At 64.1% G+C, this 13,483-nt stretch overlaps 2 protein-coding genes and 2 long non-coding RNA genes across 10 annotated transcripts; 2 read left to right on the top strand and 2 right to left on the bottom strand.

The window, feature by feature from the left end:
- Window positions 1–53: 53 nt before the first annotated feature.
- Window positions 54–3,390, bottom strand: CDC42SE1 (CDC42 small effector 1). The gene is made up of 5 exons (XM_052665143.1): window positions 3,253–3,390; window positions 1,476–1,630; window positions 1,279–1,389; window positions 1,023–1,098; window positions 54–888 (listed from the first exon to the last, which is right to left on the bottom strand). The coding sequence occupies exons 2-4, from the start codon at window positions 1,527–1,529 to the stop codon at window positions 1,027–1,029; spliced, it is 237 nt and encodes a 78-aa protein (XP_052521103.1). The 5' UTR covers window positions 1,530–1,630; window positions 3,253–3,390; the 3' UTR covers window positions 54–888; window positions 1,023–1,026.
- A 1,061-nt stretch (window positions 3,391–4,451) lies between these two features.
- On the top strand, window positions 4,452–6,582 carry MLLT11 (MLLT11 transcription factor 7 cofactor). Its single transcript, XM_052665055.1, has 2 exons — window positions 4,452–4,566; window positions 5,345–6,582. The coding sequence occupies exon 2, from the start codon at window positions 5,352–5,354 to the stop codon at window positions 5,595–5,597; it is 246 nt and encodes an 81-aa protein (XP_052521015.1). The 5' UTR covers window positions 4,452–4,566; window positions 5,345–5,351; the 3' UTR covers window positions 5,598–6,582.
- LOC128071894 (uncharacterized) lies at window positions 5,911–8,142 on the bottom strand. Of its 5 annotated transcripts, XR_008202035.1 has the most exons (4): window positions 8,008–8,142; window positions 7,117–7,303; window positions 6,555–6,661; window positions 5,911–6,342 (listed from the first exon to the last, which is right to left on the bottom strand). It is a non-coding gene; the product is annotated as an uncharacterized LOC128071894 (long non-coding RNA). The 5 variants fall into 5 exon arrangements; XR_008202034.1 differs by lacking the exon at window positions 8,008–8,142 and having other exon boundaries at window positions 7,117–7,367; XR_008202037.1 differs by lacking the exons at window positions 6,555–6,661; window positions 7,117–7,303; window positions 8,008–8,142 and adding an exon at window positions 7,374–7,548.
- Window positions 8,143–8,317: 175 nt separating this feature from the next.
- Window positions 8,318–13,198, top strand: LOC128071895 (uncharacterized). Of its 3 annotated transcripts, none has more exons than XR_008202039.1 (3): window positions 8,318–9,507; window positions 12,411–12,538; window positions 12,791–13,198. It is a non-coding gene; the product is annotated as an uncharacterized LOC128071895 (long non-coding RNA). The 3 variants fall into 3 exon arrangements; XR_008202040.1 differs by lacking the exon at window positions 8,318–9,507 and adding an exon at window positions 11,553–12,283; XR_008202038.1 differs by lacking the exon at window positions 8,318–9,507 and having other exon boundaries at window positions 11,551–12,538.
- Window positions 13,199–13,483: the final 285 nt, after the last annotated feature.

The raw sequence follows: 13,483 nt of genomic DNA, 5'->3' as shown, positions 1-13,483 counted from the left end.
CCAGCCCCGCGTCCCCCCACACTGAACAGCCTGGGCCGCCCGCGGGCCCCATCTCTGCCTAGCACAAGATTTTATTTCAAAGGTGGGGTTCTGTTGTTTTTCCAGTGGGTTTTCCAGGGGGATAAAAACTGACTCAAGCATCCGCGCTCACCGTGAGGCTGAGCAGCCCGGGAGCACAGGGGAGGGAAGGGGCGCTCGGCTGCCCGCGTGGCTCCGGCCTCTCGTTCATCTTGTTCCTGTTCAGCCCCGGCGCGATTTGAACTATGTACACGTGCGCCTGAATTGGGAACCTGAGAGTCCCTCCTTCCTGGGGGAGCAGCCGGTGCCGGTGAAAGCCTGGCGGTAGCGGGAGAGGCCAAGTGGGGGATTTTGAGCTTTAAAAAAACCAAAAGATCTCCTACAAAAGAAGGAAGGCGGAGGCTCGCTGGCGGCGATGCCGGCTGAAGGCTGGAGGAAGTGCGGCTCGGTGGCAGCGCTGGAGCTGCAGGGCGCCCGATGCCGGGGCTCCGAGGCTCCGCGGCGCCTCCCCCGCTCGGCCCCTGCAGCGCAGCCCGCCCCGCTGCCGTCCGACGGGGAAACCGAGGCGTGGGGGGCAGCGCCGGGAGGGGCCCGTGGGAGACAGCAGCGCCGGCTGGAGTGTGGGGAAAGGGAGAAGGCGGAGGATTTGGCACATCGTGGCCGTGCGCGGCGTCTCCCGGTGCGGGCTGCGCTGCTCTGCTGCCCCCTTCATCGGCGGAAGGGGGGACCTGCGGGGGGCGACCCAGAGCTGCTGGGACGGCCGTGGGGCTCCGCCTGCACGAGTTACCGCGGGAATCGAGCGCTCCAGGTTGGCTTTTCCTCCGGTGTGGGGATCAGGCAGTTCAAGTTCGGGCTGAAAGAGCCAAGAACCTGCAAAGTTGGAGAGACGGCAGGTTAAAAAACTGCCCGGGCGGCGCCTCGTTGGATGCCTTAATTAGCAGCGCGCCTCGGACGGGGACAGCGGGCGCTCAGGGCTCCCCGCTCCTGCCCGGCTTTGTACTCACGATGCTACAACACGCGGGAGCTGCTCCACTGCCGCTCCCGGCCGCCTTTGGACCTCATCTCCTGCACTGCGCCTGTCTGCAGGGAGAGGAGAAACGTTTCACCACCGCGGCGACGGCTCCACCAACCCGGGGCGCCCGGCACTGAGGAGGAAACGCCGCCGCGCCGCCCGAGGGCTGCAGCCCCCCGGAAGGGCAGCACGCGGAAGGAGCCGCTGCGCAGGGTGGGATCGCGGCAGCCCCCAGCCCCCAGCCGTACCATGGGCAGCCCCTCGCCCGCAGCCATGTCTCCGGAGCCGATGTGCGTCAGGTGCACGAAGTTCATGGGCTCGCCGATCATGGAGCGGTCGATCCGTCTCCTCCTCTTCTTCTGCGTGGGGATGAAGGCCGTCAGCCCCCCTGCGCCCAGGACCCCCCAGCACCATCCTGCCCCCCCAAAGCGCCGCAGCTACTCACAGGCTGTGGTTTCTCCACGACGCAGCAGCCCAGCTTGTGCCAGAAGTCGCTCATATTTGCGGTGCCTTCCAGCTTTCCTCCCGGCGGGGCGGGGGCTGCGCCGCTGCAGAGACCCCCGTGTGCTCTCACTCCATGGGGACGGGGGGGGGAGGCACCTGAGGGGGGGACAGGGAGAAGGATTTGTCCCCGAGTGGCACCGCAGCTCAATGGGGCGCAGTGGGGTCGGGCTGAGAGAGGCGCTGCGGGGAAACTGAGGCACGGCGCTCGGGAAGGGGGGGAGGGGGCAGCCGGCATCCCGACAGCCCCAACCTGACCCTCAGTGCGCTGAGCGTTGACCCACGGCACGCAGTGGGGGCGACCCGGAGCCCTGTGCCCCCGGTGCGGGACGTGGGGGGATGCTGCCATGGGACGGGGGCACGGCAGTGAATCGCAGCCCCCCCAGCAAGGAGCTATAAATAATTTCCGAAAAGGGACCGGAGGTTGAGCTCTTCCGCTTCGGCTCAGAGAGCAAATGGGGCGGGGGAAGAAACAAACAGGAGCGCGACAAACAGCCCCGGAGCGGGGCGGGGGGAGGTGGGTTGGAGGGGCTGGGGGGGCACGGCTCTGCTCTGAGGCCCGGCAGCAGCGCGGAGTTGGTCCGAAGTCCAGCGGAGCACAACCACCGCCTCGTGCCCTTGGGGTGGGGGGCGCAGCCGCCAGCAGCCCCCTCCCCAAACAAACAGCGGAACACCCGGACCCCCAGGCCTTCAGGTCTCCCCCCCGGTTCCCTGGTTTGGGGCTCGGGATGAGCTCACAGGGCTCCCAGTCTCCTGAGCCCAACCGTGCAATGAGCTGCGCCCGGCCTCAGCTTCCGCGTGCAAAGCTTTGGGGGCTGCGAGGCTGGGGAAAAGTCGCCAGTGTCACTGGGGGGAGGGGGGAAGGGGAAATGCCTTCGGGCAGACCCAGCCCGGCACTCACAAAATGACTTCCCGGTTGGGAAAGCACTGCTCGGCCGCTCTGCGTCACCGGGGGGGGGAACTGAGCGGGGCCTCCCACGGGCTCCAGACCCCAAAACCCCAATAAAGGCGCCGACCCCTCAGTGTCCCGTCCCCCCCCCCCCCCCCCCCACTCTTAGAGAGGACGGGGGGGTCTGATGGGGGGGAGGGGTGGGGAACACCGGATCGGGACCCCCAGGACGAAGGGGTGACACGGGGGCCGCTCTGGGCCGTCCCCTTTCCCCTCCCTCTACTCCAACGAGGGGGTGCCCAGGGGGTCCCCCCAGCTCGGAGGGGTCGCGTTGGGGTCGGCGGGGGGGGCCGGATCCCCGCCATGAGGCGTAACGTGAGGAGCACCGCCGACCCCCAGCGCCGAGGGATCCCCCCCACCCCCAAACTCCATCCGGGGTGGGACGAGGGGGCGCCCCCCCACCAGCGGGGGCGGGGGGGGCTGCGGGAAGGACCCCCGCGTTGAGGGATTCCATCGAGAGCGAGCCTCCGCGCCCGGCCCAGCGCGGCCCTCTCGCCGTGGGGCGGCCCTATAGGGGCCCACTATGAGGGGCTTCGTTCCGGGGGGGGGGGCGGCTCGATCCCCCCCCCTTGCCCGTGGGGGTCCCACCGCACGGCGCCCACCCGCACCGCTCTCGGGGGGGTTTCGTTACGGGCTGTTTTTAAGGCCTTCTTCCGCCAGGCCTCTCCCTCCCCCTCCCCCCCCTTTTCCACCTCCTCTCCACGTCGGTTTCGGCCCCGCTCCCCCCTCCCGCTCCCTCCGCGGCGCCCCCCGCCCGCCGCCCCCCGCCCACCTGGCTGCGCTCCGCCGCGGCCCCGCAGCTCCGGGTCGCCCCGCTCCCCCTCCGCCTCCTCCGCCTCCTCCCGGCGCGGCGCGGCCCGGAGCGGAACGCAGCTCCAACCCCGGACAGAGCGAGCATTGCAGGCCGGGAGGCGGGGGGGGGGAGGGAGGAAGGGGGGGATCGCGGAGCGGGGTGCGGGGTCGTGGGGTGAGGGATGGGGGATGGAGGGGGCTGGGGGTGCAGGGGGCGTCGGGGGGATTTGGGGGCTCGGCAGGGAAGGGAATGGGAGTGGGGGGCTCCGTAAGGATTTGGGGGGCTGACGCTTTGCAGGGCCGGGGGTGGCGATAGGGATGGGGGGTCTTGGGGGGGGGGCTGCAGGGGGTTGGGGGTCCTGCAGGGCAAAGCTGGGGGTCCTGAGGATCAGCGGGGGGGCGGGGCGATGGGGTTGGAAAAATTCCTTCTGAGCTGGAGGGGCTCAGAGGGGGGATGGGGGTCTTGGGGGGCTGCTAAGGACTGGGGGCAGCCGGTGAGGCCGAGGGGGGTCTTAGGGTTGTGGGGTCCCTGAGGGTTCGGGGTGGAGCTGCTGAGGGGGTTCGGGGTGCAGGGAGGGCTGAGGGATCCCGGGGGGGTTGGGAGGATTTGGGGATCCCGCAAAGCTGGGGGGGCTGAGCAGAGCTGGGCTGGGGGCCCCAAGGGGGCTGTGAAGGATGGGGAGCCCAGAGGGACTGGGGGGGTTCAGCAAAGCTGGGGTCACCCAGCAGAGCTCAGCGGAGCCGTTTGGGGCCGTTGGTGAGGATGGGGGCTGTGCGGGGCTTGGGGTGCCCAGCTGAGCTGGGGGCCTCACTGGGGCGGGGGGCTTCGCTCAGGCTGAAGCAGCCCCCCGCCCTGCCGGGCCGCTCGCCTCCTGGCGCCGCTTTCCACCTCAACGTCAATTTCTGCACCAAAAATAAAACAAAGCCGAAATCTGTCAGCTGCTCCACGACCAGAAGCGCCGCGAAGCCTTTTTGGGGACACGGGCAGCCCGGCCCCCTGCCCACCTCCCCACAGCAGCCCCGTCCGCAGGGAGAGCCGCTGCCGGAGGCCGCGATTGGGGCGATGCCCCCCGAAGGGCCGCCTCCGCCCCTCCGTCCCTCCACCCCCCCGCATCCCATCTGTCCGCCCCACGGGTGGGGGCTCTGCTGACTCATCTGCCCACGCCCCCCCTTCCCACCCCCCCACGTCGGGCGCTGCGAGGGGCTGCATTGCAGACCCGGCTGCGCCAACAGACAAAAGCGACGCCGCATCGCGGAGGCACAAAGAGGAGCAGCGACCCGCAGCCCCCCGCAGGTACGGCCCTGGTGGGGGGGGGGGGGCACGGGGTGCGGGTTTTTGGGGTGACGGCACATCGCTCTGCACATCGCTCGCCTTTTCCCAATGATTTGCGTTACGGTTTGGGCCGGGGGCACCTTTAGGGTCTTGGGGGGGGGGGGGGGGGGGTTCTCGCGTTTTGGTCCCGATTATTTTTAATCCGCTCCGCTCTGAGCTCAGCGCTGCCGGGCTGTGCCCCCCCCCCCCCCCCCGAGCTGCACTCACACGGCAGCCTTTCATCGCCCTCCACATCCACGGGGGAGCCCAAATTTAGCCGTCAGTTCCCCCCCCCCCCCCCCGGGGCCGGGCTCAGAGCAGCATCTCGGTCATCTCCTTGGATTCAGGGCGTGAAACGGGGGCACGCAGGAGGAGCAGCACGCTGCAGGTGCTGTAACGGCTTCGGGGGGGGCTCAGCCACACACACGGAGGGAATCGGGGCACAAATGGGGCGAGAGCCTTTTGCTGGGGAGGGGCTCACCTGGGACCCGGCTCCTGCCCTCACCCGCAGAGCGCACAGTGCCGTCCTTCCCCCCTACGGATTCCCTTTATTCCTTCCCCCTCCATCGCCCCCCTACTTTCCTGCTCCCCCTTTTCCTCGGCCCCCTTTTTCTCCTTCCCCAATCCCCTTTCCCCATCCCCAGCTGTCAGGAAGCCCTGTGGGCTGGGGGGGGGCTGGGGGGGCTGCCCCCTTTCTCAGCCGCATTTCAGGCTGGGGTTCACCTGCCGGCAGCACAGTCACCCCTCCCCTCCCCAGCAGCCCCACCATGCTGGACACCATCAGCAGTCAGTACGACTCCTTCATCTACTGGAGGATGCCCATCCCGCGGCTGGAGCTGGCGGAGCTGGAGGGGCTGGGCCTGGGGTCCCTCTACGCCCCCCACGGCAAAGCGCCCGAGGCGGCCCAGGAGCCCGGCCGTGCGGAGGAGGACAGCCTGCTGCCCTTCAGCAGCTTCAACTTCTGGAGGGCGCCCATCGCCAGCCTCAGCTCCTTCGAATTCGACCTCATCTGACGCCCTGCTCCCCGTTGCCAGGCACGCCAGGGTTCGGTTTCGTTGGTTCTGTGCGGTGTCGGGTGTTTGGTTTTGCTTTATTTTAAACCCCTGGGCGCTGCTAAGGAAGCCTGTGCTCAGCCCAGCCCTGCGGCACCGCCTCACCTCCTCCATCCCTCCTGGGAACGTGGCGGGGCGAGCGGAGCCAGGCTGTCCTTGGGATGGAACCCGTCTGCTTCGCTCCTCAGCGCTGTGCTGAAATCAGAAAAAGGAACCAAAGCTCCACTCGCTTCGGATTTTTATGTGCTTTGGTTGTGGTGTTTTATTTTTCCCCCCCCCCAAGATTGTTTTCTGGGAGAGCAAACAGCAGCTCTGTCATTGTGGGTGCGTTTGGGGTTGGATGCAGTGCCATGGGAAGCCGTAGGAAAGCCGTGATGCAAAACATCCCAAAAGTGACCTAAAAAAAAGAGGGGCAGGCGGCTGGTGGCAGTCAGAGCGCTGGGAAGGCACCAGAGCTGGGCACAACTCCCCAGTGAGAGCCGCACCTCTGACAATGATGCACTGCTGGCAGAGGTGGAAAATCCCAACTCCAAAACACGGGCTGGAAAAGTGGGTGCCAATCTGAGCCCATAACTCACGTGGGGCTGCCCAGCCATCCGCGAGGAGCATCACCTCCACTGCTGGCAGCAGGCACAGCCCGTGCATCTGCAGACAGCTGCCACTGGAGGACCAGCATCCTGTCAACACAGCTGCGTCCCATTCCTGCCTGAAAGAGAGAAAAACGGGTTCAAAGTAGAGCCGCCGCCCCATTTTCCTCCACAACTCGACGCCTTTCGCCCCCCGCCCGCTGTGTTCACCCCCCCCGCCCCCACAGAACTCTGTGTCAGGTTTGTCCTGGTTTCTGCCACGGCCCCACACTGCACACAGCCGCTGTGCCGGCACTCTGGCACTGCTGCTTCCCTGTGCCGCCTTCCGCACCTGCCAATAAAGGCTGAATGTCCTCCTATGAGTGCTGCTCCTTTCCTATCCTCAGTGCCAGGACCGCATCGCTGGGTGCTGCGCTGCTCAGCTCCACGTAGCACCTTCTTTAATGGGAAGGAATAAGGCTGCCATCTCCGGCCCCACGCCGCTCTCTGGGGCTCAGGATACGATCTGTAAGCCGGTGGGTCACCCAGCTCCCGCAGCCTTTGGGTCCTGCTCTACGGGTTCCTTCCCATCAACGCATTCCACCCCATAAACCCCCCCCACACAGATCACTTCCAGGGCTCAGACACCGCGCCCACTTCAACTGTAAATCATCACTGCGGGTTAAAAATGAATAAACAGCGCCTCACTTTGCCTGGAGGTGCAGAGAACTGACAGGACAAAGCAGAGGAGGGAAGGAGGGATGGGAGCAGAGAACACGGGGCACAGAGATCAGGAACGCACCGAAGCAGCGCTGTAGCCAGCAGTAAAACATACAAGTTTTAAAAAAAAAAAAAAACCCTACAGGCAAAAATCGCACATTTCTGAACCCCGCTCCCCCAAACACCGCACGCACCAAAAGCAGCCCAACCCTCACAGAACCGCAGCCGCGGCCGCCGCCGCCCTTTTATAGTTGGCGCCAAACGCCTCTGCCGGAACTATGAGGACTCATCGCTCCCTCTGCGTGAGGTAAACTGAGATCCTTCCGCTCCAGAAAATAATCCCCGGTGGGCCCCTAGGATTCTCGGCACCTTTCTCCCGCCCTGTAGTCGGAAAGAAAGAGGAGAAAGAAGGAAGAGGAACCCCTCAGACCGCCCCGTGCCCGCTGCAGACCCCATCTCCTTCCCTCCGCTCCCGGCGGACTCTTTTGTCGCTGCGCGCCGTATCCTTCCGCGGCGGCCATTTTGCGTGCGCGCGGCGGGAAGGGGCGGGAACCACTGTGAGGGGGGAAGGAGGGCGTGGGGGTGGCTGAGAGCCGGGGGGGGCGAGAAGAGCGTGAGTGGAGCTGTGGGGTGTGAGGGAACGGTGAGGGACGGGCGTCGGGAGGACGATGGGAGGACAATGAGGTGCGGGTTGTCTTTAGGGGTCTCTCATGGGGGTCCTCAGAGCGTTTTGGGGTGGGGGCAGGGAGGGCCCGTTCGCCCTGAGGGGTGATGGGGGTCCGTAGGGTTCGGTGCAGCCCCGTAGGTGAGCGCTGAGGGAGGTGACTGTGTGACGAAGCGCCGTGGTTGGGGCTCTGCAGCGGTTCCTATGAGCTGCAGCGTTCGGAGGATCCCACAACTGCGGCGCTGGGACTCCTGGAGGTCCTCCGCTCCAAAGCCCCCCAGAGCAGTTCCCTGCAGCGGGATTGCGTCCAGGCGGGGTTGGATCTCTCCAGAGCTCTCTTCAATTCCTCTGCGCCGTTCTCCTCACAGCACAAAAGTTTATATGTTCAGACGGAATTCCCTGGGCTCCAGGCTGAGCCCACCGCCCCTTACCCTGTGCTGAGCTGAGCCCGGCACTCCTCCTGAGCTCCGCCCTTCAGATCAGCGCTGATCAGACCCCTCTCAGCCAGCTGTTCCCCAGGTGAACGGTCCCGGAGCTCCCATCAGGAGGTGCTGAGGCCCCACCGTCTCTGTAGGGCTCTCCCAGCACTTCGGGTTTGTCCTGAACTGGGGAGCCCCGTGCTGGGCTCAGCGCTGCAGCCGTTGCCTCCCCGTGGCAGAGCGGAGGGGAGCAGCGCCGCCCTGCCCTGCCGGCCCCATTCTGAGCTGCAGCTCAGAGGGAACCAGGATCCCTCTTGGCCAGCAGGGCCCGCTGCTGGTTCGTGGTCCGTCTGCTGGCCGCCGGCACCCACAGAGCTTTCAGCAGCTCAGCCCCCAGCCTGCACTGATGCATTCGTGATAGTGAGCCAAACATCTCTTGGTTCCCAACCTCAAGCGTTGCATGTTCCAGCTGAACACTTAAGTTCACAGCTCTTCCCAACGCAGACATACAAGATGTGATTTTAGAGCTGCCAAAGGCGACGCTGCCCAGTGAGAAGTGGGGTTGAGGTTTGCGCTTGGCTCTGCTGCAGGGCCTCCTGGTGGCTCTGTGTGCAGTGTTGCAGCGCTTCATTTTTGAATTCTTCATTTAAAAGCAGGCCCTCTTAGAGCTTCCAGCAGTTTCATAGAGAAGCAGTTGAAGGCAATAAAAAGATGTTGCATTGTGGCCTCGGTGCAGTTGGAATTGCTGTTGCCCTGCACGGCCCACGGCCTGCCTGCACACTGTGTGTAGACAATTGGAGCGTTGTCAGAGTGAATGGATGGGCTTTAAAGCTGGGCTTTCACAGAGCGGCATGCCAGCGTAACCCTGATGTGGGGGAAAATGCAGTGGTTCTCTGTGCTGCCATAATGGTTGGGTGCTGGCGTGGTTTGGGATCAGTAGAGACGCTGTTGTCTGCGGGGCTGACTGCAGGACTGGTGGCATTTGGGTTCTGCTCCTTTTCTGACCTTGGCGGGAGTTACGAGGTTTGCCTTCTCTCTATGAGGGATCACTGCTGGGGTTGGGGAGCCGCTCGGAGGTTAAATGCTGTCCTGACTCCTTGTTTGCCATTTATTCTCTGTGATGCTCAGCCTCTTTCAGAGCAGCTCTTTCAATGTTACCTCTTTACCCACCGTGTCAGTTCTGTGTCTTTGGCACAACACCTGGCAAGGAACAGCCCAGGCTGAGGGCATGGCTGAGCCCTGAGGGTTTCTTGCTGCTCCTCGGTGCTCTGTGCTGCGGGAAGCACCCTGATGGGCCGCGTTCCTCTTTCAGAACGATTTGTGGATGCCAAGGACATGCTGGAAATGACTGCTTTAAACTGGGCAGCAGAACACAACCATCGGGCCGTGGTGGAGCTGCTCGTCAGATACGGAGCCCATGTCCACGCCTTGGGCAAGTTTGATAAATCACCCCCTGACGTCGCTTTGGACAAGAACGATCCGGAGACCCGGTGACCCTGCAAGTAGGCTGACGGGGGAGGAACCTGCTGGTGATTGACACAAAGCTGCAGGGAGAACTGAGCCGATGGTTCTGAGGGAATCTTTCCCTGGCGGCTCCGTGTTCTCGGTGTGACGCTGCAGATCCGCAGCCCTTCCGCATTGCTGTCACAGGGCTGTGTGGGAACGTCCCTGCGTTGGCAGGGGTGCAGAGTGCTCGCAGCAGAGGGCAGACGGATGTTGGGTGCAGGAAGGGCAGCCACCACGCACAGCAGGTGTTGGATTCTGGCCACGGAGCCCAAGAGTTTTCTCTCTTTTTGCTGGGTGATTCCCAGCCCGCGCAGGAGGCTGGATCCGCTGTGTGTGGCGGAGCTCAGCTGTGGGGCTGCTCCAGAGCCTCAGAAGATGGATTAGGATGATTGCAAGAGAGGAATGGCTGCTGTAGCCTGTGCAAAACCCTCAGCACTGCAGCGCTGCTGGGGGGTGTTGGCTTTGTTCTCTGTTGGCTGCAGAGGAGCTGGGTGCACGATCTGCGAGTGCTGAGCAAGGAGAAGAGGGAAAGTCCTTGCAGAATGAGCAGCCCTGCGGACGTGCGTTACGCACACTGTGCTCGTGGCTCCTGTGTTGGTGGCAGTAATTCGGTTCCTCATTGCTTTGTAAGCCACGCTTTGGTGGGAAAGCACTCAGTTAAGGCTGAGCCAAACGGGGGCTGGGGTAATTCCAGAGTTTGTCACTAACTGCGTTTGGGGAAATCCAAACCTCTGCTCCTTTCCCACCACACGGGCGGGCGGCTGAGCGCAGGCTGGGCGCAGCGTCCTCCCCTGAGCGCTCCTCGGATCCCGGCCGACCTCCTTCGGCCCCGCGGTGACCGGCGGCGCTGCTCCGTGCTGCGCTCCTCGTTTCCCACCAGAGGGCATCAGCGGCCGCCGGCGGCCCTTCAACCCTTTTACCGCTACGAATATCCCGCAGCCTGGAGGGGTTTGACGGAGGAATTAGCGCTCGGCCGGTGCGAGGAATCCGATTATGGGCTGCTGCGAGCTGTGTGCGCAGCCCAGGCCTTGGGAGCGTTCTGTGCAAATCGGTCCCTCAAAACCTTCCTAAAATCGAGGGCGAGGGCAGCAGATGGGCTGCAGGGGGGAAAGGACTCCCCTGTGGTGCTGGGTGAGGTGCAGGATCTTTTTAGTGCTGATTTTTCAGCCTGTGGGGCGGTTGTAGGTTGTGTGCGTGCCAATAAAGGGCTGTTTGCACCCTTTAACCTCAGATTTCCTGCTCCGTTCTTACAAAGTCTGCTTTTGAATAGGAATCGCTGCGGTCAATTGGAGGAAGGAGCATTGTTTGGGGAGCTGAGCTCTGCTTATCACACTCAGATCGCTGCAGCAGTGACTGTACTTTCCCTTACTGAACCGAGGGGGGAGAAGGAAAGGGCCTCGCCTGCCCTTTGAGCCGGGTCGCGTTTAGGAGCGTGGCAGTCAGAGTTCACACCACCCTTCCCCTTTGGGTCTTTCTTTCTCCGCAGCTCAGTGCTTCAAACTGAGGTCACTGGAGCTGTGCAAGTGCCACGGAGGTTCTCAGCCCTGTGCTCGGATGTCCCCCCTCTGCTCCCAGCACACAGCAGCTCCCCGCTGTCCCCACTCCCTGCAGGCCGTGCCGTCCCGCCTGCTGTCTGCTCAGAACCCGGGGCAGCGGCTGCCATCATCACCTCAGAGCCGGGGAAGGGTCATGAAGGAAGATCTGCTTACCAGCTGCTTCCAGCTGCAGTCCTCCTAATTAATGAGCTGGAATGCTAATGCTTTGGTCTCGCTAATCTGCAGAAAAGAGCTTTTTCTCGGCGCGCTGTGCTGTTTCCCCCACTCTCGCTAAGGCTCGCTATTCCCAGGTCGTACCTGAGCTCGGCCACCCGGCCTGGGTTTCAATTCAAGGAAGAGAGGCGGAAACGCTGACTTCTGTTGTTTTCCTGTTGGCACTGACCTCATTTCCCAAGGCGACGCAGAGGAGCAGAGGGCAGCGCGTCGTCACCATCGGCACCGACGGCGTCGCCCCGGCAGCCCGCAGCCAACCGGCCTCGCCGGCACCGCGCGGGACGGGCGGGAGGGCAGGAGCGGAGGGCCGGCAGCGGGCCCTGCGGCCCTGAAGGCCGACGGTTCCCCGGGCCGCTGTGCCCGGAGCCAGCCGGCAGGGCAGGGCGGCGCTGCTCCTCTCCGCTCGCCACCGCGAGGGCGCTGCTGGGCGCGCGGCACGGAGCTGCCGGGTGTCTGGGAGCCGCGTGGAGCTCTGTCTGAACGTGACCGGAGCTGAGCAGAACGGGATCGCGGAGCCGCGTCGGCCTCCTTAAGCAGAGATCCGAGGCCCCCCGGCCTTCACTGCGCGGCCGCTGTGGGGGTTGGGCTGGGGGCGCAAGGTGTGAAGGTGGGGCACAGAGCCGGGCTGAGCTCCAGAGCTGCTCCGTGTTTGCGTTTCCTCAGGGCGCTTCGGCCTGCTCTCCTGAGAGCCTTCAGCGCCCGCAGGGCTGCGTGCCGATGTGGATTAATATCGGAGCAGGAAAAGGGATTAGGAAATGAGCTCCGGTGTTGAGGGTTACATCGCTGCTGTCTGCTTGCAGGCCTCGGGAATGGAAAGCAGTCCTCTAAAGCTGTTAATTGATCAGAATTGCTTGCCAAATTACTACAAACGATCCCTGGTTGTAACCCGTTCTGTGAGCTGTGGGGCATTGCTGCCCTCGGTGCTCACACTGTCTGTCTCTCCTGGGCTGGGTGGTTCTTGCTGCTGCCCGTGTTATCAGGTTCAGAACACACTTCTCAGAGGGTTTTTGTGGCAGTGCCCAGAGCTGGTCCTGGGGCTGCCTGCACAGGGGATGTTTGAGAACAGCTCTGTTCCTCGGCTGGAAGGCCCCAGCTGCTCATTGCATTTCTGTCATCTCTTGGTTTCCCAGCTGTAGCTGCTGCTTGGGCTGCAGAGAAAACCGCAGTTGGGGACAGGGGCGATGCAGAAGGAGTAGAAAAGCCACCAGCCAAGAGGCTGAAAGCAGAGCAAAACAGGAACGACGTGGAGGAAAGTGAGGTGAGCCTCACAGCCACAAGCCACTGCCGGCCTGGTGCTGCTCAGCGGCTCTGGGGATGTGTGGCACCCGGTGCCAGCAGCCTCACGGGGCACAACGGGGAAATGGCTGCACTGAGCCTCTGCTCTCATCCCCATCGCAGCCCTGTGCGTTGTCCTGCTGTGCCGCGGCGCCGGGTGCTGCTCAGAGCCAGCTGTGCTGCTGCGCCCTTCCTGCACGGTGCAGCTTCTGCAGCTCAGCTCTGTTTTCCGTAGGGCAGCACCGAAGGGGAAGCGGCCCAGCAGCGGCCCAGCACGGCACTGGGGAAGCGGAACAGCATCAGCAAGGCGTGCGCAGCTGTGTGAGCTCAGAGGACGGCGAGGGAACCGCGCTGGGAACGGAGCAGGTGGCCGACAGCGCCGCGGGGTCCGACACCTCCTAACGGTGGCTGTGGGAGCGGGGCTGGAGCGGAAACACAGCGCTGCCGGCGCGGCTGCAGCCAGCGGGGGCCGAGGCAGCGAGGAGAGCTGGAGGTGGGGGCTGGGCGGGACCCCCTGTGTGCCGCAGGCCGAGGACGAGCTGCGAGAGCCAGGGCGGCTCCGGACGCACCGGCCGCTTTTTCACTGAGCAGCTCTTCTCTGAAGATGCCAAAACCTTTTCTAACAACAGCTGTTTTCATTGCCCGAATGTTTGGGTTGTTTGTTTTCGCTCTTTGCAGTCCGTGGGTTGGTTCTGTCCTTTGGTCCCAGTTCTGTGACCAAAGGTGGGGGCAGAGGAGGCCCTCCGCGCTGACACGCAGTTCAGGGGCGACTGCTGTCCCCGTGTGGGTGACGCACGGTTCTGGGGGCTTCGTTAGGGCTGAATTAGCGAACCCACACCGGCAGGGGGGTGAGGGGCGACCTCCCCGCCCCCCAGGCACCTCCCGCAAATCGCATTACTGCTTTAATCTGCCCTTACAGAACCAGGGT

The sequence above is a fragment of the Tympanuchus pallidicinctus genome, unplaced genomic scaffold (assembly GCF_026119805.1).
Source record: "Tympanuchus pallidicinctus isolate F22 unplaced genomic scaffold, pur_lepc_1.0 scaffold61, whole genome shotgun sequence".
Classification (NCBI taxonomy): Eukaryota; Metazoa; Chordata; class Aves; order Galliformes; family Phasianidae; genus Tympanuchus; species Tympanuchus pallidicinctus.
This window is presented reverse-complemented; position numbering and strand designations above follow the sequence as displayed.

Excerpts from the sequence above, each read along its gene's own strand:
- MLLT11 (XM_052665055.1), top strand. The coding sequence starts at position 5,352 with ATGCTGGACACCATCAGCAGTCAGTACGACTCCTTCATCTACTGGAGG.
- CDC42SE1 (XM_052665143.1), bottom strand. The coding sequence starts at position 1,529 with ATGAGCGACTTCTGGCACAAGCTGGGCTGCTGCGTCGTGGAGAAACCA. Across the intron at positions 1,390-1,475 it reads TCGTGGAGAAACCACAGCCT|AAGAAGAGGAGGAGACGGAT; the intron begins GTGAGTAGCTGC and ends ATCCCCACGCAG. Across the intron at positions 1,099-1,278 it reads CGGGCGAGGGGCTGCCCATG|ACAGGCGCAGTGCAGGAGAT; the intron begins GTACGGCTGGGG and ends CTCTCCCTGCAG.